Source organism: Atta cephalotes (genome assembly GCF_000143395.1).
Source record: "Atta cephalotes unplaced genomic scaffold scaffold00003, whole genome shotgun sequence".
NCBI lineage: Eukaryota > Metazoa > Arthropoda > Insecta > Hymenoptera > Formicidae > Atta > Atta cephalotes.
This window is the reverse complement of record NW_012130067.1, coordinates 5,188,036-5,214,358: the sequence shown is the minus strand read 5'-3', so window position 1 is coordinate 5,214,358 and position 26,323 is coordinate 5,188,036. Positions and strand designations below refer to the sequence as shown.

The 26,323-nt window shown below is 26.8% G+C and overlaps 2 protein-coding genes across 2 annotated transcripts in view; both read left to right on the top strand.

Annotated features, from left to right (window-relative positions):
• The window catches only part of LOC105625766 (vitellogenin receptor-like), a 22,449-nt gene extending 9,893 nt beyond the window's left edge, over positions 1–12,556 (top strand). The window contains 18 exon segments of the mRNA XM_012207086.1: positions 192–244; positions 247–384; positions 583–647; positions 1,750–1,997; positions 2,211–2,509; positions 2,753–2,989; positions 3,054–3,206; positions 3,994–4,139; positions 4,209–4,300; positions 4,429–4,660; positions 4,772–4,949; positions 5,057–5,339; positions 5,444–5,585; positions 5,808–5,906; positions 8,640–8,728; positions 11,504–11,608; positions 11,881–12,085; positions 12,422–12,556. Of these exon segments, the coding sequence (XP_012062476.1) occupies positions 192–244; positions 247–384; positions 583–647; positions 1,750–1,997; positions 2,211–2,509; positions 2,753–2,989; positions 3,054–3,206; positions 3,994–4,139; positions 4,209–4,300; positions 4,429–4,660; positions 4,772–4,949; positions 5,057–5,339; positions 5,444–5,585; positions 5,808–5,906; positions 8,640–8,728; positions 11,504–11,608; positions 11,881–12,085; positions 12,422–12,556 (2,899 nt within the window).
• Positions 12,557–15,787: 3,231 nt separating this feature from the next.
• Positions 15,788–26,323, top strand: part of LOC105625765 (vitellogenin receptor-like) — a 23,773-nt gene continuing 13,237 nt past the window's right edge. Inside the window, exons 1-7 of the mRNA XM_012207085.1 lie at positions 15,788–15,793; positions 24,857–24,994; positions 25,104–25,215; positions 25,318–25,437; positions 25,605–25,727; positions 25,805–25,930; positions 26,028–26,243. Coding sequence (XP_012062475.1) covers positions 15,788–15,793; positions 24,857–24,994; positions 25,104–25,215; positions 25,318–25,437; positions 25,605–25,727; positions 25,805–25,930; positions 26,028–26,243 — 841 coding nt within the window. The remainder of the gene's footprint in view (positions 15,794–24,856; positions 24,995–25,103; positions 25,216–25,317; positions 25,438–25,604; positions 25,728–25,804; positions 25,931–26,027; positions 26,244–26,323) is intronic.

The following is a 26,323-nucleotide window of genomic DNA, read 5'->3' as shown; positions in this document are numbered from 1 at the left end:
ATTTTAGTAAAGTTTAGTCTACTTTAACTTTTTTACTTTAACTTAACCCGTAACGGTAAGTAGTTTACTTATTATTATTTTTATTTTAATTAATTTATTATATATAATATAATAATATATATATATATATATATATATATATATATATATATATTATTATTAATATTTTTAAAGTCTTATAATTTATTTAGGTGTGACGGTAACGTACATTGCCCGAATGGTGAAGACGAGACGATAGGCTGTCATAAAAAAAGAAATGCAAGAAAGATGAATTTACATGTACAAATGGCGAATGCGTCAGTATAAAAAGTCATTGTAATTGGCATTACGATTGCACCGATCAGTCGGACGAAGAGAATTGCATAAAACCGAAATGCACAAATGGTAATTACAGTGACAAGTGTTGCATGCAATTTTTTTTCTACTTTATTGTCATCATAATTATATTGAAATATAAAGATAGAATGAATATCTGAATGAACCCGTAATCTTTATCTCTCTGAATATCTCTGAATATATTTTGACTATACTTATACAATCGCAGTCGTGCGTTTATTCATGCTAAGAGCAAATTCTTTTTAGATGAATTTCAATGTCGCAACGGGGTAACTCCTTGTATATCGAAGTCATTACTATGCGACGGCGATGTAAGTAGCAATTATATCATATCCACTTAAAGAGATCTTCTACATTAGAGAGTCAAAAAATTCGATTTATGAAAAAAAAAATAGTACAACTCTTCAAGAATAAAATTTGTCCTTAAAATTTTAGAACGACATTTGAAATCTTTCGGTATAAATTCGGCGCTTGTATGTACAGGCTATATATACAGGAAATATGTACATTGAAAACTTTAAATGCGTTTTTCTCGAAATCGTTTTTTGCATTTTCTTCAATTTTGTGTACATGATTGAGAAAAAAAATATTTTTCCGATCAACTTCTTTTAGGGTTCATTTTTTAGGTAATAATCAACCTATTGTAAACCTAAAAAATTAAATAAAAATCAACTTTAACAATTTTTTTGCATAAAAAAATAGCTGCCTAGTGAAAATCGTAATTTTTTTCTTCAGTCGTACAAAATTGTAATTTATATAGGTTTTTTAGATTTTTTAGATTTATATAGGATGATATTCTATACAAATTAAAAATCTTTTTTGATTTTTTGGTTCAGGTAAGAATTACAGCCGCTAGGATGTACACAAAATTGTTACGTCATGATGAATCAAACTAAATATTTATATTTTTATTATTTAGAATATTTCTTTCCATATAAAAATTTGACTCTACAATAGTTATATTAAAATATGCAAAAAAATTTGAAATCAATAAATATTAATCTTCTTTATGAAAACACAATTTATAAAAGATTATCTTATTTTCGGCCTGCTAATGTAAGAGATCCCCTTAACGCAATATTTATATGTAACTTTTTATTTTATAAAATCAGATGTTAATAATAGTTAATTTAGAGTACAGTTTTGCAAAAAAAGCTGTCAGAAAAATGAATAGAAATAAATTAACAATTTCAAGAAACTGCATTTTTCTATTTTTCCAAATCAACAAATATGAGCTTTTTGATTAATTTCTTTCGTATATAACACAGCTTATTCCAATAATATTACTTCAAACTACATCGTTTCAACAATATTGAAATAACATTGAAAATATTACAGCAATATTCTTTTTGCAATTCTGTGCTATATGGATTACTCAATATGTCAATGTTTTTTTATATATTTGTATTTAAGTTTGATTGTGAGGACGGATCGGATGAAAGACCTGAGGCATGTAAATCAAACGCATCATGTTTGAATGATAAATTCCAATGCAACGATGGTAATTGCATATCTCTTTCGCTGAAGTGTAATGGCATCGACGATTGCCTCGATGGCAGTGATGAAAGGCATTGCTTAGCGAAATCAGTTTATTTGACTAATTGCACTGCGGATAAATATCGGTGTCTCGACACTTATTTGTGTCTTCCTAAAAAAGTAAAGTAAGTTGATAATTTAAAAATATGTAAGAGAGTAGTCGGTGAATAATATGCCTACGAACATTAAAATGTTGCTTTAATTTACTCGTTTTTCATGAAGATGTCTTCTAATTATGGAGTTTGTTATGCAAGCAGATAGTTATAAGCGTTATAGAAAAAAACCAATTATAATCTCACTTATTAAAATGCGCTGTATTGATTATTCTTTCCTTGCAGATGCGATGGCAAAAGTGATTGTCCTAAAAACGATGATGAGCACAATTGCGTGTTTTGCTTTGACAATGAATTTACTTGCGACAATGCGGAGTGCATTCCGGAGAATTGGGTATGCGATCAGTCTGACGATTGCGGTGATAATTCAGATGAAAAAAATTGCGACGGTAGTAAAAAGACCATCATGGAATCTACCAAATGTGATGAATTCAAATGTTCTATCGGCACTTGCTTGCCGTACAGCAAAGTATGCGATGGGAATCGAGATTGCCCAGATGGTAGCGACGAAAATGGGAAATGTCGTATGTAGTTAATCTTTCTTGATTAATAAAAAACTCTCCCTGCCAAAAATTCTTTTGGCGAGAAAAAGAAACTATTTAGAACATTTTTACTTTTTGAACAATAAATAAGAGATGATGAAATTAAAAGAGACAAAAAATTGCAGAATTTCAAAAAAAATCTAAGAAAATTCTTAAATATCTTAATTCTCTTATATGTGTTAATATATACGATATTTACAGATTGCGTTATATTTTTTTGTGTAGAGATCGCATGTATGGTGAACAATTTTTGTAAAGGCCTATGTTACAAGACACCAAAAGGAGATGTTTGCGGCTGTCCGTATGGATATCGTTTAGCTGCTGATGCGACTTCTTGCGAGGACATAAACGAATGCGAAAACGACGTTTGCTCGCAATTTTGTCGGAATACAGTAGGTTCTTTCGAGTGTTCTTGTCAAGAGGGATATTACCTTAGAAACAAAGTTTCTTGCAAAGCTATCGGTAAGTGGTTTCAATTAAATATTTGCAAACTTAAATATTTAAAGCAATAAACATCATTATTTAGGGCCGGCAATGGAATTTATCACCGTAACTGATAATGATATTAGGAAGATCTCATCTAATTTACACTCAATTGATAAGATCTATTCATTATCGGGATTGAGTATAAACGGACTCGACGTGAACGCTGTTCACGACTCTATTTACTGGAGTAACGGTTAGTGTCTCTTTTTGTTTCAATCTTATTTCTTAGTCCTATTGCTCGTGATTGACTTCTCTCATATACTTACGCTGATTGTACAGTCATATGGAATCTACAGTTTAACGCCGAATCTGAATGGCGCTGATGATAAAGATCTCATATAATTACTAGATGGAGTCATTTTCCGACTCTTTAACGCGAGCATACGTGGGATCGAATCCGGATCTGTAGATCGCGAGTCAATCGCTGAGTGGTAGGCCACTCGAGATGCTCCCTATCAATATAATAAATAACTTAATTTATAAGATTGAATAATAGAGCAAGCGTGGCAAAGCGCACTGATTTGCTATGCTAGAGATCCCGAGTTCGATTCTTGGTAGAATTAAAATATTTTTATACGCTTTCGGAAGGAAGTCTCCTCTCGAAAGGAAATGGCAACCCATCGAGAGTATTTTTGCCAAGAATACTTCTCTAAAATTTCGTTGTTTGGATATATTCGTTGTATGGATTCCTCCAGGCTGGAGATTAGATATCAGTGAATGTGTATGTGTATGGATCCCTTTTTTCAGGCTGGAAGTTAGATATTAGATTAATTCCAGAAAATCCATTGTTACGAAAATCTCATAAGAGGTAGGCCGTGTCCTGTTTTGGGATGTTGCGCTTTTAATGATGATGATGATGATGATGATGATGATGATTATCTTTATAGAGCACAAAATCCAAAAAATTTCCTCCAAAAAATTGAAAAAAATCTTTTAAAAAAATTATATTATTCAATTAAATATCAAAAGAACAATTGCAGGTGAATTCGGTACTATTAAAAAACTCAATATTAAAACAAAGAAAGTAACCACAATTATGATTGTCGAGCATCCACAGTCACTTGCGGTCGATTGGATTACTGATAACGTTTACGTCAATGATAATGGCTATTTGAATACGATTAAGGTATATTTTTATTAATATTAAATCAGGGGAATGTGATTTAAATATTCATTTAATTAATCAATTTTAAAGGTATGCAATTTGGAGAAAGAAAAATGTGCGACGCTGATCGAAATAGAAGAAAAGGCAAAAGTAGTGTCTATTGTTGTTGACTCAATTAATAGGTACCTCTTTTTTATTCCACTTATAATTTTCTTATTGTTTTTTTATCAAATAAACTTATCAATTCAACATTAATAATATCGTCGTTAGAGTTTAAGAACATACTTCAAAATCGCTTTTGATATTATAGATGGCTATTCTGGACTCAAATAACGTGGCAAATGGACGTGCCATTTAGCAAAATATGTCGAACGGACATGATGGGTGCCGACATGAAAATTATTGGTTCCGATGTAAGCTTTGTGAGCGGAATAGCAATTGATCATATAAAATCTAAATTATATTGGTCAGACAGTTTCAGTAAAACTATTGAATCATCCAATTTTGATGGAAGCCAACGTAGTATGTTTTTAAGAACAAATGTACGTTGATAGATTCATTTTTTTATACAAAAACATATTGAGAAAATACAAGAACTTTGTGTGAATGAATTTAATTTTTTTCTTTCTTTAAAATAATATTTCTCTTTTTAGATGTATTATCCGTTTGGTATCAGTATTTATGAACAATCACTTTATTGGTTGATGGATACAAGCGGTCAACTGCAAAGTTGTAAACTGTATGGTAAAAAATCATGCGAAACAATAAATATAGGCAAAAACAATGTTCACAAACAGTTTGCCATTCTTCATATTTCCAGACAACCTGTTGGTTGGTATAACATAATATTTAAAGATTCTAGCTATCTTAAAATCTTATGTATACTAAACTTGATAGAGTTATTAAGTAAAATTAAATTATATGTATTTATTCGGCAGATAAAAATCCTTGCAATGAAAAGTATTGCGACTATATGTGCGTTTTGAAGAAGGACAATGCAACGTGTATTTGTTTAGATGGCAAATCGATAGAATCCAATAATATTTGCACAAATATGAATAATGGGCGGACATCATTTAAAAATTTAACGAGAAATGCACGATACACAAGTGGTCTTTATAGCCTAATAATAATTGTATTACTAATTATTGTTCTGTCATTATGCATTTATTACTACTATCAGAAAAACAGATTAAAATCAAAATCGATGAACAATCTTAGGTACGTTCCAAATTTATTTTAATGTTGAATTTAAGTAGGAATTGATCGTTAAAAGAGTAATATAAAATATTATTATGTAAAAATTATACAGTGATTTTTAATAGTTGCAGCAGCATTCACTTCCATAATCCGTCATACGATCGAAGCAACGAGGTTGAGGTAACACTCAACTCAATAGTTGCAGGCTTATCTCCTGGACAGCATGAATACGTTAATCCTATCGATAATAAATTTCTAAATTTAAAGGTAAATAGCAATTTTACACTTAAACGATATTATTTTTTATGATTATACGTATGATTACATTTATTGAATTATAATACCTACTTTTTTTCTAAACTTTTGTACATTCACATGAGATATACGTGCAATTGCACGAAATAACTATTTATTATGATTAAAGATAATTTACGCAATTATCTAGTAGGTAGGTTATTATAGATTTAAATATTTAATATTTTTTTGTAGGATGCGATGGAAAATAGTGAAAACAGACAGAAGTCAGATCCATATTCGAAAGAAAGAGATATTGAAGAGATAGAGAAGCAAGATTCGTTAATTTATTTTGTACAATCGAAATAATTTAAAATTATATAATAAAATTATATAATAAAATTAGTATATCTAAATTATAACATTTTATAGAGTATTTTACTTTTGACTATTTAACAATGTCAAATAATATATAGATTAGGAAATGTTCACGTTTGAAACAAAAATTATACATATACTATAACTCATTTGATTTCATACAATAATTGAGTCTAAACTACCGATTTACATACATATTGAGAAATATCTCAAGAGTTAATGTGTAATGAGTTAATGTGAAAAACTATTGAAGTTATTAGTTAAGAAAATTATTTATATGACGTTTAGAATTTCTTAATTATATATATTTTTAGTTTATTGTTATAAATATCAACACTATTGAATATTTGCATTTATAAGCACATTTACCAACAACGATCTACATTACATACATGGGGTACATTAGGTAATACTTTAGGTAATATAGTAGATAATTCATGTATAAGAATATGCATAATGTTAATACATTATAAATATTGATGTTAAATAATAGTATGTACAAATTTTTTATAACCTGTAGCCGTGTATAAAAATTACAATCGTGTACTTATACACATAGAAAAATATGCAAGTAATAATTATACTCTTATTTCAATTATTTTAAAAGTTCATCTCCGCAAATTTATCTATCTACCAATCTATCTATTTACAGTTATTCCCATAGACCTCGTGATATTCTTACTTTTCAGGAGCGATGGAATGATATTCTCTCTCGCATACAAAATAGTCGATCAGAAAATCGAATCCCTATTTAAAATTATTAGGAGGTTGCACCTCTTCCTTCATCATTCTCTCATTCCATTTCATGCTATCACTAAGTCTACTCATCCTTTTATTTTCGATTTTCTCTCCTTCAACCTCGCAATTTCCTTCAGTCCCCACTCCTTCGTTTTCCTTTATTCTCCTCATCATCTTCATTTCTCTCTCTTCTTCTTTTTCATCTGTATCCTGTCTTTTTCTCTTTCACTTTCTCTTACAATAATATATATGACGATTTTCTTAAAAGAAGAAATGCTCTCATGAAAATACATATTTTTGTTCGAATTATCTATCCCGTAATATCGCTCCATCGACTGGATCAAGAAACGTGATTTCGTATATGAATTAAAATCATTTGTTTTAATAGTTGAAAAGGAATAAATTTTGCATTAAACTGTAAACATCTTTTTTGCGTGTTTACTGACCTATGTATTTTTAAAATTGTAATTATATTAATATATATTGTATACATATAAAATTATATATAAATATGTATAAAAAAAAAAGTGAATGCTTCTTATTCTTTGTGTAAGTATTTTAAGAAAAAAATTGTATATTTTTCTATTATATCATACATTAAAATTTTCTACATCTTTATTGTACAAAGGCTTGTCGATAATATCGGCGATAGCTATGGATTGGACAGAGAACATGTATTTCACGGATAAAAGTTCATATCGGAGTTTGCAAAAACAATGGTACATATTTGTACTGTACTAGTCAATGATATTGATAATGCAGAAGGAATTGTTTTATTACCAACTTGTGGGTAAATATTATGTACTTTATAAAAATTATTTCCAAATTTTATTATTTTCTAATAATCTAACAATTTAATAAAATATATACATAAAAAGAAAAGAAGACGAGAAAAAATTCTTAAATCTTATTAATATTCATATTAATATTCATATTATTTTATCCTGCGTGTATAGTACTTATTACAAATTATTTCTTCTTAATTTAAAGTTACATTTAATAGTGCTATTTTATTGATTATTTTTACATTACTAATAAAATCTTTATATAACTCGTTACAATAATTAATTAAAAAAGAATTAAAACTTAATATTAATATTTTATTTATCGACTTTACGATCTACTAATCTAATTTCTTTACAAAAAATGTTTTTCTACAAATGGAATTTAATTAACAATTAGATTATATATATTATATATATAATAGTTAACACATTATTGTATAAAATATTGATATAAAATATTGTATAAAATATTGAAATAATTTTCATTTTCAATATTTATTCTTATTATATTTAGTCTTATTATATAAACTAAACTGGTTTTCTAAATTTTATTTTAGAAATATAACAAGATAATGTAAAAATATATTAAGTACATATTATATTATATTCATAGAAAAATGTATTGATGCAATTGGGGTTCTAATCCACGTATAGCAATGGCGGGAATGGACGATAAAATGTATTCATACATTAATCTCTGATAATTTAAAAGCGCCGAGAAATCTGACTATTAATTATCCGACAAATCGATTATATTGAGTGGATATCAAATTAAAGAAGATCTAATCAATACTCTTAGAGCGATAGAAGAGTTAAGAATTTGTTTCTTTCTTATTATGAAATATTGTAATTTTGACACAATCGAGATTTTACTGATTCTGCAATATATTTATGTAACTTAATTATTTGCAGCTCGCAGCTCAGTAGCAGTTAGAAAATATGTTATATTGGACCGATGATGTACAACATATGGTCTTGCAATAAATTTATTGGAAAGGATTTAAAACTTACGTTATATCACTAAATGTGATCTTTATAATGTGTATATCAAACACAAAGTGCTAAATCCTCAAGTACGCATCATAGTAAATGTAATGTTACTTTTCTATTATAAAAAGTCGCAAAAAGATTGTCTTATCTTTCAATCAAATTTCAGATTAACAATCCATGTCTTTCCAACCCGTAGTCCAAATTGCGCATGCTAAATCAGGAGAACGGATACACATGCGCTTGTACTTTGGATAAGGAATTAAATCGACAATCACATCTATCAAGGTAAATTCATTAAAAAATTAAGATATTCCAAATTTAAAGGACATATTAACATATTCTGTATTATCAAAATTGAGAGATGTAATAATAATGAATAATGCTTATCATATATCTTAAGTAAGTATTCTTACGTAAGCACGATAATATAATTTCAGAGGTGACAAAGAAGCAGCATTTGTTGATTTCTGATGGAAACGTTTATTTATTATTATGACGGAATGATAGGAAAAGTAAAAGATGCCACGAAATCATTTATATTTCCTGCATATGTACAAAACATGGCATCTGATCCGGTCACTGATATATATATATATATTAGAATTCGTTTTTTTTTTAAATTTACAAATGGCGATCTAACAATTGATTTTTGTCGTTACTAACTTTTATAATTAAAAATTTATTTAGACCAGATATTCATATTATGCAATAGATGACCACAAGTAGTTGTCATGCGCTTTGATTTAATCAGTGATATTTTTGAACACATCATATCGATGAATGAATTATATCCTGTTAACGGGATAACATTTGATTATATTAGTAATAACTTGTACATAGTAAACGCTCATAACAGCTCTCGAGGTATACAATGAACCCTAACAATGATGATTTTTTATTTTAAGGATTATATTCCTGAGTATATTACATGGTATGAAGAAAAGTATAGCATTAAAATTGATTTACGCTTATCATTTAAAATGATCAAAATGATCGTTAATGTTTGTTAATAAAACAGTTATAAAGAAAATATTACATATTGCAGATACGTTCAGAAAATCGCCTCCTTTTATTTACATATTTTTATCTAATTTGGCGAAATATTCTGTATATGAAATGAAAATGAATGAACTCGGTGAAAGAAAGTTATTTATGGACAATCCTTTGAAAGATCCAAAAATATTCAAAAATATATGTGTTACTATAGAGACAATAAAACACTCTTTGTGATCAAATGTCTGATTACTCATAAAAATTTATAAAATATCTTATTGCATTCGGCTGGAGGTTTGTATTCTAACTTTTATAAGTATTTAAGTCTTGAGTTACGTCTCTCACAGATGTGTGTTTAAATTTTTAAATATACATATTATGATATAATTTATTGAATTAAAATTTTAATATTTTTGCGTATTTTATAGTTAAATTGAGAAATTTATATTATAACATTATTTATTTAAATTGAGAGGACTTCGTTTGCCTACAAATCGATTGCTTACGTTTGCTGACAGTGTTCATCGGCGTACAAAAATTATTGCCTACAACTCGATTGCCTACATGCATGCTACTGCGCACAAACTGCATTGTACACATAACGTTACTGTCTATAGATCAGTTGCTTATAAGCAATTGATACTTTTGCGCATAAATAAAAATTTCAAAAGATGGAATCACATCTACATGTATTATTGCCGACAACTCGATTATTTATGACAAGTACGACTATTCTCTGCTTTAAAAACAAATTCTGTTTTAAAAACAAATTTTCTGCTTTAAAAATACAAATTCTCTGTTTTAAAATAAATTCTCTATTTTAAAATACAAATTCTTTGCTTTAGAAATAATCTGTAATTCGTAGACAATAACATTATGTGTGCAATGCAGTTTGCATTGCAATAGTATTGTGTGTGCAATAATATTTTTTAATTTTGTATTCGTGCGCAATAGCATGTATATAAACCATCGATATATAATAATGGACGAAGCGGTGAAATCTCTTTGATTTTTATCTTGACGGACTTAGAAAGAGTAGGATAAACGTTTGGGCATAAAACTCTTTTTCTGCTGTTGTCCTATTGAAGTTTTCTATAAATTTTATTTTATAAAATCAGATATTAATAGTATTAATTTGGAGTATAATTTTGCAAAAAAAAGCTGCGAGTAAAATGAAGAGAAATACATTTCAAGAAACTGCATCTCTTCATTTCCAAAATATATGAACTTTTTTATTAATTTCTCTTGTATATAACATAACTCATTTTAGCAATAGTGCAGTAACATCGTATTGTCTTACTAAAAAAACGTTAGAGCAATATTCTTTCTGCAATTCTGTTGCTGTATGTTTTATAAAATCAAAGATTGTGATAATCGTAAGATTGTCATATTTTAACTGTCATGGCTCTAAAGATATGTCCATTTTATGATTATCACAATCAAATGATGGGTGAAAAATTATCACACTGAACAAACATGTAAATATAAAAATGTAAATATAATAAAAAATTCACTAAAATTTGTTTAATCAACATTTTTATTTTCATAATAATTTAGATTTTATAAAAGCATAAATATGAATTATAAAACTATTATTAGAATTCATTGTAATAATGAATATGTACACAATTAAATATTACCCTAACGATTCCTCTTAACAAATTTTCTTTAATATAACGAATTCGATTATTGAGCTAATGTAAAACTTTATTATTTAAACAAATGCGTTATTGAAACAATGCGTTTTCATATGATGAATGCATTTTATTACTTCTATAAAATTTTATAATACACATCTAATGAATGAGTTCATTGAATCTATGAACACATTTAGAAGAACGGATTTTTTTTAATGCATTATTTTCGATTGTGACAACAGTAATATTTTTTTCTGTATGTGTTTGTATTTAAGTTTGATTGTGGGATAGGACGCATCGGACGAAACACACGAGATATGTAAATCAAATGCAGAACTTGACATGTTTAGACGGACAATTTCAGTGTCACAATGATTATTATATATCTCCTTCTACTGAAGTGCAACGGATTCGATAATTGTCTCGATAGCCGCGATGAAATGTATTGCTTAGTGACTCCAGATTCTTTAGTTAATTGCAGCAAGCACGAGTATCAATATCTCAGCACTAATTTGTGTCTTTCTAAACAAGTAAGGTAAGTTGATTTAATTTATAACATAAGAGAATAATCGATAATGTACAAATATCAAAATTTGCCAAATATCAAGTTATTCTTTATGAAGATTTTTTCTTGCAAGATTTGTTATGCAAATAAATAATTATGAACATTAGAAAATAAATTATAATCTTAATCTCAAATATATTCCATTTTTTGTCTTTCAAATGTAATGACGTAGTTAATTGTCCGAGAAAAGATGACAAGCATAACTGTGAAGTGTGCTTGAACGATGAATTTAATTGTGACAGAATGAAGTGCATTCCGAAGAGTTGGGAATGCGAAAAGCATGATTGTGACGATAATTCAGATAAGAAAAGTTGTGTCGATAGTAAAAAAACCATCATGGAATCTACTGAATGTGATGGATTCAAATGTTCTATCGGCACTTATCTGCCGTACTTGAAAGTATGTGACGGTATTCAAGATTGTCCAGATGACAGCGATGAAAATGCCGTGTGTTGTTAATCTTTTTTATACGCTATATACCTTTACCCCTTAAAAATGCTCCTAATAAAAAATTCATCAATTAATTTACAATATTTTTGCCTTTAAAGAATTAAAGAATTCGCTGAAATTGCACCTTTCTTAATATAAATTCAACATTGATAATTTTTCTACATTGATAATTTTAAATAAAAAGTGTCGATAAAGTGAAAGAGATAGAATCCTAGAATTTTTGAAAAATTTATGTCTTACATATTAATTTACGTTATTTATTGATGCGTCATATTTTTTTGTGTAGAGATCACTTGTTTAATAAACAGTGATTGTGAACGTCTATGTTACAAGACACCAAGAGGCGATGTTTACTATCCAGATGGATATCATTTAGCTGCTGATGCAACTTCTTGCGAGGACGAACGAAGGATAAACGAATGTGAAAAGGATGACGAATTTGCTCGCAATTTTGTCGAAATACAGTAGGTTCTTTCTAGTGTTCTTGTTACGAAGGATATTACATCCTTAGCGACAATATTTTTTGCAAAACTATCGGTAATCAATTAAACATTTATGCAAATTATTTAGAATAATAAGTATTATTATTAATTATTTAGGGTCAATGAAATATATTCACCGTTACTGATAACGATATTAGAAAGATATCATCTAATTTACACTCGATGTTATCTATTCATTAACGGGATTTAGTATAAATGGATTCGACGTGAATGCAATCCACGATTCTGTCTATTAGAGTAATAGTTATTTTCTTTTTGTTTTAATCTTATATAAATTAAGTTAATTATATTACGATATCTAGAACGATTGAGCAAGATTGATTGATTGTGAAGATTCAAAAGACTTTTGAAAAAGAACTAGAAAAGTCTTTCAAAAGAATTATGTTATTCAAATGTAAAAAAAAATAATTGTAAATGAATTTGGCACTATTAAGAAATTCAAAATTGGAACAAAGGAAATATTCACAATTATTGCTGAGCATTCAGAGGCAGTGACGATTGATTGGATAACCGACAATGTCTACGTCAATGATAATGATCATTCGAATACGGTTCAGATATATTTTTTCTTAATATCTTTTCTTCTTCTTAAGTTAAGTCTCTGACCAGTGTTACATCTCTCTCATATGCTTGTGGTGCATACGCTGATTATTTAATTGTTCCAATTATCTGGGACCTAGTTTTAATGACAGTTCGGAACAGCGCATTTTTCCAGAGAGGCAAAGATATTCTCAAGAGAGAATGCCGGCCTTTTCCGAGAGGAGACATGAGCGTAATTATTTTGGTTTCTACTGAGATCGAACCCAGCCGAGCTTTGATAAACAGTACGCTGTTTGCGTTCACGCTCCTCAATGTCTCGTTAACAAGAATATCCTAATGTATACTTATTTAATTATTTTATTGAAGGTGTGCAATTTCGAAAAACAAAGATGTGCCTCTCTGGAAATAGAAAATAAGGCAAAAATAGGATCCCTTTTAATTGACTCGATTAATATGTATCTTTTTATTCCTCTTACAGTTTTTTTATTTCCATTTATCTGGCATATTACCGAGATAGCAAACTCTAGTAGTATGCCCACAAATTCAATGATATAGAGCGAATTTTTGTCTGTTTGTTTATTCGCTTTAAGCTTGGTTTCTGTTATTACGACTTGTCAATCATAATATAAACAATAGAAATGGAGCATACTTCGATTCCATGTAATAATGCATAATTTACTCGGTTTCTGATACATTTCTACCAATATTAGAAAGGCAGTAGATTTGTACTCTATTGTTGTTAGACTAACATAATGCAATACATATCTCTATATTTCTTGGATTGAAATCTCACTCTCTAAGGCTGGATTGTTCCACCTTTCGAAAAACTTCAGTTCACTCTCTTACTTTCTTATTTTCTCGTACTCTTATCCTTTTATTTTTTGTTTATCCATTAAAATTATCATATACAATTTATCTAATGGATAATTTATTCTGAAGATTGTAGAATAACCGATCCTTAGAGTGGGATTTCATTCCAAAAAATTTAAAGAAATGATTTGCAATACATGCTTTTGATAAATTTGTCTATCTGGATACAAATCTGATGGACATTAATGATACTTTTGTTAGAATTTTCAAAATTTAAATTTGCTCATGATGTTGTAGATGGCTATTTTGATCTCAAATAACTTTGGAAATGGACAAATCATTTAACAAAATATGTCGGACAGATATGATGAGCGCCGATATAAAAATTATTCTGATAGGCTTTGTGAGTGGGATAACAATCGATTACATAAAATCTAATTATATTGATTGAATAATTTAATAATGCTATCAAATTATTTAATGGATGGAAGTCTAATTAGATAATTTTACGTAATTGTTATTCCACTCATGAAGCCTATATCAGAATAATTTTTATATCGGCGCTCATCATGTCCGATATACTATATTTTGCTAAATGTCCATTTGTAGCAGTACGATTTTAAGTACCAATATATGTTAATAACTTTATTATCTCTCCGTAAGTCCCATGGTATAAAACTGAGCGTAGTGACTTCTTTCATACAGTCATAAGAGACCTGCAATTTATCAATTCCGAACGTCGATTCCGAATTTTGTTTAGAAAAGTGTACTTGGCAAAGATACTCTCGGTGGTTTGTTATTCCTGCCGAGAAGAGTATGAGTATATAGTATACCGAAAATTTTTCGGTTCTATCTGGGATCGAACTCGGGATCTTTGACATAATAGTCTTGTACGCTGCTAATATGCCATGCTCATACTCATTTTAGATTCATTGTGTCTTCCAACAAGCAACACAAATAACACGGTGTGGATCATTATATCCTTGTTAATTGCCAATTAAACAAAGATGACATGATAACTGTGTCGCTTGTTGGAAGGCATACTACATCGATCCATTTCTTAAATTTAGAACAAAAAAGTGTTAAAAAGATGTAAAAATTGTATGACTGTTTAATCCTTTTTTCTTTAAAATAATATTCTTTCTTTTTTAGATGCATCATCCATTAAGCATTAGTATTTTTGAACAGTCGCTTTATTGGTTGACGGGTATAAACAGTCAACTGCAAAATTGTAAATTGTATGATAGAAAATCGTGCGAAACATTAGATGTAGGCACAAATAATGTTTGCAGATAATTAGCCATTCTTCATATTTCCAGGCAACCTTTTAGTTGGTAATACAGGTAATATAGGTAATATTTCAAATCATGTAGAGACATTAATGAAGGTATCAAGTAAAGTTGAATTATATCTATTTTTTTATAGTTAAAAAGCCTTGTGACAAAGAGTTTTGCGATTATATGTGCATTCTAAAAAAAGAAAAATGTGACATGCATTTATTCAGATGGTAAACCGATTCAATAACCGATAAATATTAAAGTATTGATTGGAAATTCACAGTACACAAATATATATATATATATATATCTATCTTGTAATAATAATAATCGTATTACTGATTGCTGTTCTGTTATTCTACTATAATTATTATCAGAGAAACAGATTCAAAGGAAAACCAATGGATAATTTGTAGTTCGTCCTATATTTATTTTAATTTTGAATTTAAATAGAAATTGTTCTTTAAGAATAATATTATTCACATATAATTAAAATAAAATTGTATAATGTGTAATTGTTATAGCACTCTCAGAATTCGCTTTCAAAATCGTCGTCAATCGAAGAGGCAATGAGGGTGAGTTAATATTCGATTCGATAGACTTGTCTTCTGAACAGCATGCACATGTTAATCCTACTGATGATAAATTCTTAGATATGAAGATAAAGTTGTAATTTAAATTTAAATGTATAATATTATTTTTTATGACAGTATCTCATATGTGTCTTATATTTATAATGAATAACAATACTTCAAGATTGGGAACGGTACTTCATAAAAGTAACGCGTTACCATCACTAGAAAGTATTCCTTTACCTTTTTCCATTATTTTTTTGTAATGTTAAAATATTAGATTTAATACGGACATTATATAATAATTAATATTATTTGTGGAAATCAATGTCAAAGCTAAAATTCTAAATTCTTTTCTAAAGTTTTATAACAAGCTTATCTTTATTAAACTTATATCTAATAATAAAATAAAGATAATTCTTCGATAATTCTATTTTATATTAATATTTTAATTTTTAAATATACGCTTATCTCTAGAAAATTAGATTATAATTTATAAATTATGCAAATTTTATAAAAAAATTTGAAACGTTATTTTTAAACATTAACATATCATTAAAATAAGGTAAATTAATGTTGTTTATAAACTAAATTAGTTTAAATAATAAAATGATATATTATAAAATGATATATTTTAAATATATATATTTATATATATTTGATATATTTATGAGATAAATTTAGTATTTCATTTGTAAATTATGTAATGAAATAATGAAGACAGTTCTTATATAATGGAGATCTGATTTTTAGTATTTTTACATACATTTTTATATTTTAATATTCATATTATAAAAGAAAAATAAAATGTAATTTTCTTAGAAACGTAAGTTTTTATAATCTATATGGCTGTATCTACACGTTCTTTGAAAATTATATGTAAATAAAAAATGTTTGTTACCTTTTTATTATTCATTAGATGAAAACAAAAATAGCATGACGCAATAGCTCTGGTAGCATTCTCTAATCAAAAATAAACGTGATGAAAAATAAACATGAACTAGTGATAGACCCAATCCATTTATCTTCACTATGTATATTGTGTCTATCACGTAATCATAGAATTCTTTATAAATTAATTCTGTTTAAAATTTAAGATTTTATGGGAAATAATATTGGCATATTTAGAAAAATGAAAGAATTTTAACTTGAAAAAAAGTTAATAAATTAAAGGCAACTAAATTAAGTTAAAAATTAAATCATTTAATATATATACGTGCGCGCGTATATATAATTTAATTATTATTTAATATTATATTTAATAGTTGTATCAAATCAAATGAGTTATGTTATTGTGTATGCTATATACAAATGTGTATAACTATGATGTATATCAAACATGAAATTCCCTAGCCTACACATGATTTTGGATGCGTTCCGAGTTACGCATAAAGTGCATTATATACATATCCTTGTTGTTTATCAAATAAGGAAGAATTCAACGGTACATCATGCGCTCCTTTGCGTAAACAATCAGAAATAAAATGTATTTTTATAATGTGCTATATAAAACATATTTCTTTCTAATTTCTTTTGATTTATTCTTTTATCTGTTTTTGCATGTTTTATTTTAAATTTGTAACGTATTTAAACGCTATGATGTAATTATACGATTACAATTCTTATACAGAGTTACAGGCTATAAAAAAATTGTACATGTAATCATTTTATACGTTTATATCAATATTACATATATTTTCATGAATTATGTATTATATTAGGTGTAGTAAAAAGAAATTATTTTTCCATTATTTTTCCATTCAATTTCATGCAAAAATAATGTATTTCTTTTTACTACACCTAATATTATCTAGCATATTGTCTATTGTAATATAAAAATAAACATTGTTTTTATAATTTTATAAAATAAAATGTGTTGCAAAATATAATACAATACAATTTTTATATTATTAGCATTTACTTTTAACAATTATATGTTTAAAGAATATCTTTTCTTCATACATATCACGTAAATATCAAATTTTCTTTATGATTTTACATTATATTGCTGATTATTGTCTTATAATTTTACAGTAAAAATTGCATTTTTTAAGATAATTGTATTAGAACGCTTTAATTTGAATTTAATTATAATAAAAATTTATATATGTATATGTATAATATTCAAAACTTATTTATTGTTAGAAATATAGATCAATTCGCGCCATCGCGTATATGACTGATTATTGCCAAGATTCGTTGGGATGTAAATACCAAATGTGAATATTAAATTTTCACATTTATTATTTAGATTTATATATATTTAATATATACATATATAATTTTAATATTCTCAACCCAAAAAACAAAATCAAGAAAATATCGAAATAACTTTACTTTGACATCATAAAAGTTAAAACGATTTTTTGTTACAAAATTTGACTGTTTATTGAATCAAGATGATTTCAATTTGATTTAATATCAATAAATAGTCATTTTGTAATAAAAAATTATAATTTTGATGTCAAAATGAAGTTCATTTTGACTTTTTCTTGATTTGTGTGTTTCTTAAGATGCTTAATTAGTCTCGTTAGAGACTAGTATCGTGTATACTGCAGCAAAAAGAATAAACATAATGAAAATAATTGATATAGTGCATATTAAAATAAAATATGTAAAAAGTCATTCGAATGCTCGTTTTATTATATTTTTGATACATTGTAAAAAATATTTTTGATTTGTCTTTTAACATGTATAAATTCCTAGCCGAGTGTATCAGGATTATAATTATAATTATCTGCTGTTTCTTATTGTGACTATCTGTCTAGTCTCAATAAATTCCGAAAAATTCCGAAAAATTCCGAAAAATGATCATAATTTCGATAATTAAATGATCATAATTTCCATAGAATGCTCTCATAGAAAAACATATAAGCATATAACAATAAAAAAATCAAAAGGATGTTAAAATGACTTTATTTTAATACTTAAACTCAATGAACTGTCAAATTTTGTAATAAAAAAAATCATCATTTTGACTTTCTCTTAACTTATTATTATTAAGTGTGGGAAAAAGTTCGTGGAGTTTTTTTAATGTCATCTAATGGGAAAAACGCCACGAACTTTTTCCCATACTTAATACTTAATGTGTTCCTTGAGATGACAAGTACATTTTGTAACCGCTCAGTATCATTCCTAATCATGCATTAGACCCAACAATAACAAATTCTTACAATGATACAAAAGATGATACGTTCCTAAAAGAAATGCCTTTAGTAAAAGATATCTCTGTTCGAATTATCGTCCTGTAATATCATGCCTTAATTCTATCAAACATACTTCTTAAGATAAGTTATGGAAACTTTTTATTCTCTACAATAATGTTTGTAAAGAATATAAAGAACTTTCTCAGAATGTATTCTAAAATAAATAGTTTAGCTTTTTTTTTTGTAATTGGCAGCTCCATAATTAATCGGTTTTTTTTTCAAGCATGCTTAAAATAGTAGTATGGTATATTAGTGTAAAAAGCTCGCAACTACCCGACAAATAACACTGTCTAAAAAAATTTAATCTTTTTTTTGTAATACAAATATGTAAATATAGATCATTTCTCATGTATTTTTTTATTTGCTAAAAACATATATTCATTAATCGATTATCACATCGAAATTTTAAGAAAAATAATATTGAAGAAGAAAAAATGATAATTTTGAGGATGATTTTGTAGCAGCAAATTTTTTTCTAAATTTTATTAACTTTTAATTTTCAAATGCATTTTGCTTTGTTTCAATTTGAGCTTTTGTTTTCGAAATAGTAATTTCAAAATAGTCTTTTCTAGTGACGGATTAAACATTTTGCCACTTTTAGGCATAAAAATCGATAATCTGAAAGGCAAAAATTGGAATTCACTTTTCTGAATATTGCGGCAAATTTAAGCAACTTTTAAGCACTTCAAGCACATTGACAATAATCTAGAGACAATTTGATGGCTAAAGATATTTTGAATGCAATCCACTCAATCTACAATGCTTCGAGATATTTGATTGATAAGTCTGAAGATAAGAATTTTACCAATTCAAAAAATGCTTCTAAGTATTTCTAGCAAGAAATGGATCGTAGTCACCTGGATTATCAGCAACGATTTTTAAGTTTCATGATAGTTTCTATGTGATAGAGAGAGAGAGAGGAGAAAGGAATTTGGAATGAACATATTTAAACTCAGTATCTCAGTATCGTTTCAAATGGCATCACGATCGTGTCAAAGCATGAGTTTTCTCATTTTAAGTTAAAAATAAATCTGAGCCTTATACGTGTATCTAATATTTTCATTCACTATGGTGAGTACATTTGTTTCTTTTTTTAAAATAAAGTTTTGAGTATTCATTTGAGTACTTTCTCGTTCTTTCAAAATATGCGTTATAAGAAAATTAATTATATATATATATATATATATATATAAATGCAACAATATTTATCAAACTATTTGTATTTTATATGATATTTAAAATGTAATATTAATTAACACAGTGATAATCTAAATTAAGCTCTCGAAAAAATAAAAACAATACAATAAAAACAATAATATTAATTTAACGTTACATGTGGCAATAATGACATAGTTTAACGTTCAAGAGACGAGCAAATTGGATATTAAGATAATTAAAATACATTTAATAATCTAATAAAATAATATATATAAAACTTAATATTTTCTCATTTTCGTTTCATCTCAGAGCTTTCATAATTTAATTTTTTAATAAAGTCATTAATTAATATTATAATAACGTTACAGTTTTTACATATTAAATTAACTTAAAATAAAGTGAAAAATTCTTATTTAATACGAATTACATACTAAACTCAACATATTTCTCGCCATCGGATGATAAATTTATTATTGTAAGAATTTTTAAATTTTAACTTTTTACATTTATCGTTGAACACGTGGATAATCACATATTCACACTGAAAGAAAAGTTTGGTTGCTGCAACAATATAGATAGTAAAATATGACATAGCATTTTTATGTGGTTGTAGCAAAGTTTTTAGTTGCATTAGCCTATCCGCAATATATAATTTCGATAGGCTAACGCTAAAAACTGCTGCTACAACCAAAAACTGATTGCTGCAGCCATATAAAAATGCTATGCCATAAATTATATATATTTACTATCTATATTGTTGCAGCAGCCATTCTTTTTTTCAGTGCATGATTATCATATTAGAATTTGATAGAAACTATTTGTTATGACTTGGCCTCTCGTTTTCATTTTATTTTAAGTTAATTTTAAATGGAAGATGGTGTAATATTATTTTATTAATTAATGATTCTATTAATTAAATTATAAACGAATAAAGACTCTGCGCCCTGAGAAACATGTATAACTTTATTTCATTAAATGTATTTTAATTATCTTAATATCCAATTGCTTATCTCTTAGTCGTTAAATTATGTTACTATTGCTATGTAAATTAATGAGCGTTAAATTATTTTTTTATTACATTATATATATATTTATAAAAAATTCTTCTTTTTCTTCTTCTTTTTCTTCTTCTTCTTATGTCCTTCTTATGTCTTCTTCTTATATCTGGCCTATGTTATACATTTACCTTTCTTATACATTTTTGATGCGGATTTCAAACGGCTTTTTTTAAAAGGTGTTTCTGTAGACAAAGATACTCTCGGAAGGTTGCCTTTTCCAAGAGGAGACACATAAGAGAGGAGAGTATAAATATTTTGATTCCTACTGAGATCGAACTCGGAATCTCTGGCATGATAGACCAGTGCATTGTCTGTCACCCTCGTGCTTTATAAAAAATTAACATCGTAAAACATAACACTTATTAAAGTTTTAAATCCTTTATATGTGTGTATATTTCTTCATTGAACATTAATTTATAAATTTCAATGTTAATCGGAAGAATTTACTAATTTACTAATGCATTTAATTTCTTTTTACTAAAAATGGTAAGATGTGCACCTTGACATTCACTTTACAGCACTAAATGCATTTAATTACTTATATATTTGATGAAAATACAAAAGAATATAATTTCCGTTTTTCATTTACGTTATACTTATGTAAATATAACAAGTGTAATATTATATAATATTATATACATTATATACATTATATGACGTTCTAATTGGATTCTTTTTATATTCTTAATTAAAGTGATCCTAAAATCTGTTTTACTGACTAAACACAATAATTTTTATAGAACAAACTATCACATATTAACTATTGTACTTTTACTAATTTGGAAATTCTTCTTCAGAATTAAAATATATGCAGTGTATGTGCATCTACATCCTAGAATTTATTCCAAGAACGACAAAAATTTTTGAAATTGTGTTTTTTTTTATCATTTCTTAAAATGATAAAAATCTCTTCAAAATGACTAGAACTGTCAAGTCATGCATTTTGATTCAAAAGCTTTGCAATTAATATGAAATTTGAGGCTACTAGTAAATTACATGAAGAAACAACATCGATTTCTTGAAATTAAATTTAGATGTCAAATTAAAATTCTATTATTCTATAAAAATTTTTATGTTTGCATGTAATATTAATATAATGCACATATAAAAATCTGATCAATAAAACAGTAATTCCATCAGAGTTTGAGCTTCGCTTAAAAATCTCATTAAAAGACATTTAATACTATTTATTTAAATTTATTATTTATATATTTATATATATATATATTTATGTATTTCAAATAATATAATTTAAAATAAAAACGTTTTAACATAAAATTTCAAGAAATAGAATTACGTTTGTGTTCGGATTTGATTTTCCATACAAATTTTATCTAAATTCTGCACTCATGATTACATTTATTACATCACAAACATTAAATTCGCTCATCTATTCACTCTACTACATGTCACAACTGATTTTAGCCAATTTCTTTAATAATAAAGCAATTTAAAATACATGGCTTATTAATAATGCATATATTGAATGAATTTGTTAAAAAAATAATTGGAAGAACAATAAGTAATTAGTTAATCCTAATTTGTTTTATTGTAATTTTATTTTAACTTGTTTATTTGTAGATCATGCGTTGGCTTGTGATACTACTGTTTATATGCAATGTATATTCTTTTACATTTAACAGTAAGATATTTTGATAATATAAAAATTTTATTTTTTTACTCAATTAATTCTTAATTAAATTGTTGTATACATATCTATTTTTGGTTCGAATTTGGAGACATTGATGCATTAAAATATAAATCATCTCGGGATTATATCTTTTTTTACATATATTATGAAATACTGATAATACTAATAATAAATAATTGTGTTAAAAGGATTTTTCTACACATCAAAAATACTAAACTGTAGATTCGGGTATGACACTGAGTTCTCCAAATCTAAAAGTGATTTTTTTGAATGTGTCAGTGGTCAGTGTATACCAAAAATTCAGATATGTAATGGAATACTGGACTGTGAAGATGGTTCAGATGAAGCACTTAACATCTGCCATAATAAGGTGATTATTATTATTGCATGAGTATTATACAGCTCACGTTATTTCTTTTGTTGAATAACATTCCTGAAATTTTACCTATTTTTCTACAGATTTTTAAGATAAATATAGTTTCTTCTTACAATTCAATTGTGCATTACATATTGGAATTCTTTATTTAAAAATTTTTAATACTTTCAAGAATCTAGAACTGCTTTATTCTATATTTAGCTGGCACTTCTATATCTACCCTTCTTCTTCTAAAAAATAGTAACAGTTTTACTTTTTTTTATTTAATTTTAATTAAATTTTTAATTAATCTTATTGATGGATAGTTTCTTAAAAAAAATTTCATTAGCACTTTAGAAAAAATTGTCTAAACTTTTAAAATAATACACGTTATTTTTTTTCCTTAAGTAATTCAGTTTCTATAAAAGACATTTATAGTTCCATTTGTGGTATAACACTTACTTAAACTATCGATTTATCAATGCCTTATGTTTTTACACTAGAACTCTATAAATTAGAACTATAGTTGTTTAGCTCCACTGATGTGTAAAAATTGTTAAAACTTTTGTAAATTTAATAAATTTTTGTATTAGTTAATAATTTTCTTTAAATTTTTATTTTTTTCATAAGTTTGATTTATAAAAATAAAATTAATAAATTTTATTTATATTTAAACAGTTTATTTTTATTTTTATCTTAAATTGTCGAAGTCGTCAACATTTACAATGAAACGAATTACAATGAAGCGTTCTCTTCGATTTTGATGACTTTTAATTTCTGTTATCTAACCTAAAATAAAAGACGCATATTTTTTTATGCTCATATGTACTTTTAGAGAGTGAAACATTCCTTTGACAAAAATAGATTTTCCAAAATTAGTTTCTTTCGAAGCTATTATCGGAATTATAAAAAATGAAAAATTTTCAGTAAAAGTTGAACGAATTTAAGATTAATTATAATAATTATTGAAAAATTGTTTTCAGTTTCTATTTTTTAAATAAAAATTATTTATTTTTTATTAAACAAAAGAAATTTTTCACCATTATAAAGTATTCTTGAAACCACTCAAATTTTATCGACAATTTTTTTCTATCTCTTACAGTTTTGATGGCATTCGTTTTGAACATAATTATTATTGTTTTTGCAATAATACGGATTCGGCTAAAGTTACATTATCCTTTTTTAAATTAATTATTAAGAAAAAGATAACCTGACTTTAGCATTCATCGTATCTGGATAAACGATATTGCAAAAACTCCCTATTATTTATCTGCATAATAGCAAAGAAGAATGATACACGCGAATAGTAGAACTACGCGCGAACAGCAAAATTATTATAAATTAATTGATACAAAATTAATTGCAATAAAATTTTAGTAATTATAGAATATAAAAAAATATATTGATACAAACTTTTAATTAGTATATAAATATGAAAATAACGCTTTATTAACTGAAAACAAAAAAAAATTATTTTCGATAATTCCGATAAGAGGAAATTTCGATAAGAGGGAATATCTTTTATAGTTCCGTTTTTGACGATTCTGTAGTGTTAACTCTTTAACGTTATGTTAAAAACAACATAATGTACTCGCAGTATAAATTGTTTTCATATAACTCCTTTTTCTGTTATTTTAGATAGAGCATAACCTTACATGCTCCAAATATGAATATAAATGCAGCACGAATGATACTTGCATACCGAAAACAATGTTCTGCGACACAACAACGGATTGCCCGGATGGAAGCGATGAGTACAACGGTTGCGTGAAAGATGTAAGTGAATCGGGACAAAATTTTACTCGTTTTATTGACAATTATAATAATTTATTTTTTATTGTATCTATTATTTTTCTTGAATTTGCAATTCTATTTTTATCTACAGTTGATTTGCACCAAGGACAGCTTCCGATGTAATGACGGGCATTGCATATTTCGAGAATGGATTTGCGACGGCAAAAACGATTGCCTCGACGGCAGCGACGAGTTGAACTGCAGTAATTTTTAGAAATACAGATTACATATTAATAACGATAGGATAATAAAAATTATATTTTATTATAATAAAAACTTTCATATGCAGCCTTACGTCTTTCCAGGCATAAATAATTGTAAAATAGAAAATTTCCATTATTTGTGTAAAAATCAACTATGCATACCTCTTAAATTAGTATGCAATGGAAAGGATGACTGTGGTGATAAATCAGATGAAATCGATTGTGAGTATTACGTTATACATACTTCAATATATTTTAATTATTACATTAACTTTTTTGCAACAAATTTTAATGATATTGTCCTTTATTTTAATACGTTTAAATCTTTCGTGATATAATCTTTGCGTGATTTTGTTATATTTGTTAAATTATATTTAATTTTTATTTAGGTACATCATCCAACTGCTCCAAGTCGATAAAATGCGATCATGAATGCATACTAACTCCTAAAGGAAGTACATGTTTCTGTAAGCCGGGTTATAAGTTACAAAATGATAACCGCACTTGTATAGGTAAAATTGCGATAACAAAAGCGAACATAATAATGTTGCGAAAATCATATCGTTCATCTAATTTTTCTATTTTATAGATATCGACGAGTGTCAAACTTATGGCATATGTGATCAAGAATGTGTGAATTCTCCAGGATCGTATAGTTGCAGGTGTCAAATGGATTATTTCTTACAGGAGGACAAGAAAACCTGCAAAGCGAGTGGTAAATTATAATAATCTGGGAGTATGAGTAATAGCGCATATTCTTTTTATTTTTATATTAAATTTTATAAAAACACGAATCTTTCTTTGAAATTTAGGTCGTGCTAAAATACTGTTTTCTACAAAAAACGAGATTATCGAGCTGTATCTCATGAAAAAAAATGACAAAGTTGAACTCTTCAATGAATGGAAATTCTTAAGTCATCTGGTCAGTATTGCAGTAAACAATGAGCACATATATTTTTCGAAATTGAAAGATGATAACGAAATCATTTCAAGAAATACTCCTATAACTCAAGACGTCGTGACAGTAGGTAAATGAATATAATCTGTAGATATAATTATAACTTTTGTAAAGCATTTGCGGAAGCAATTTTTTTATACATCTTTTTTT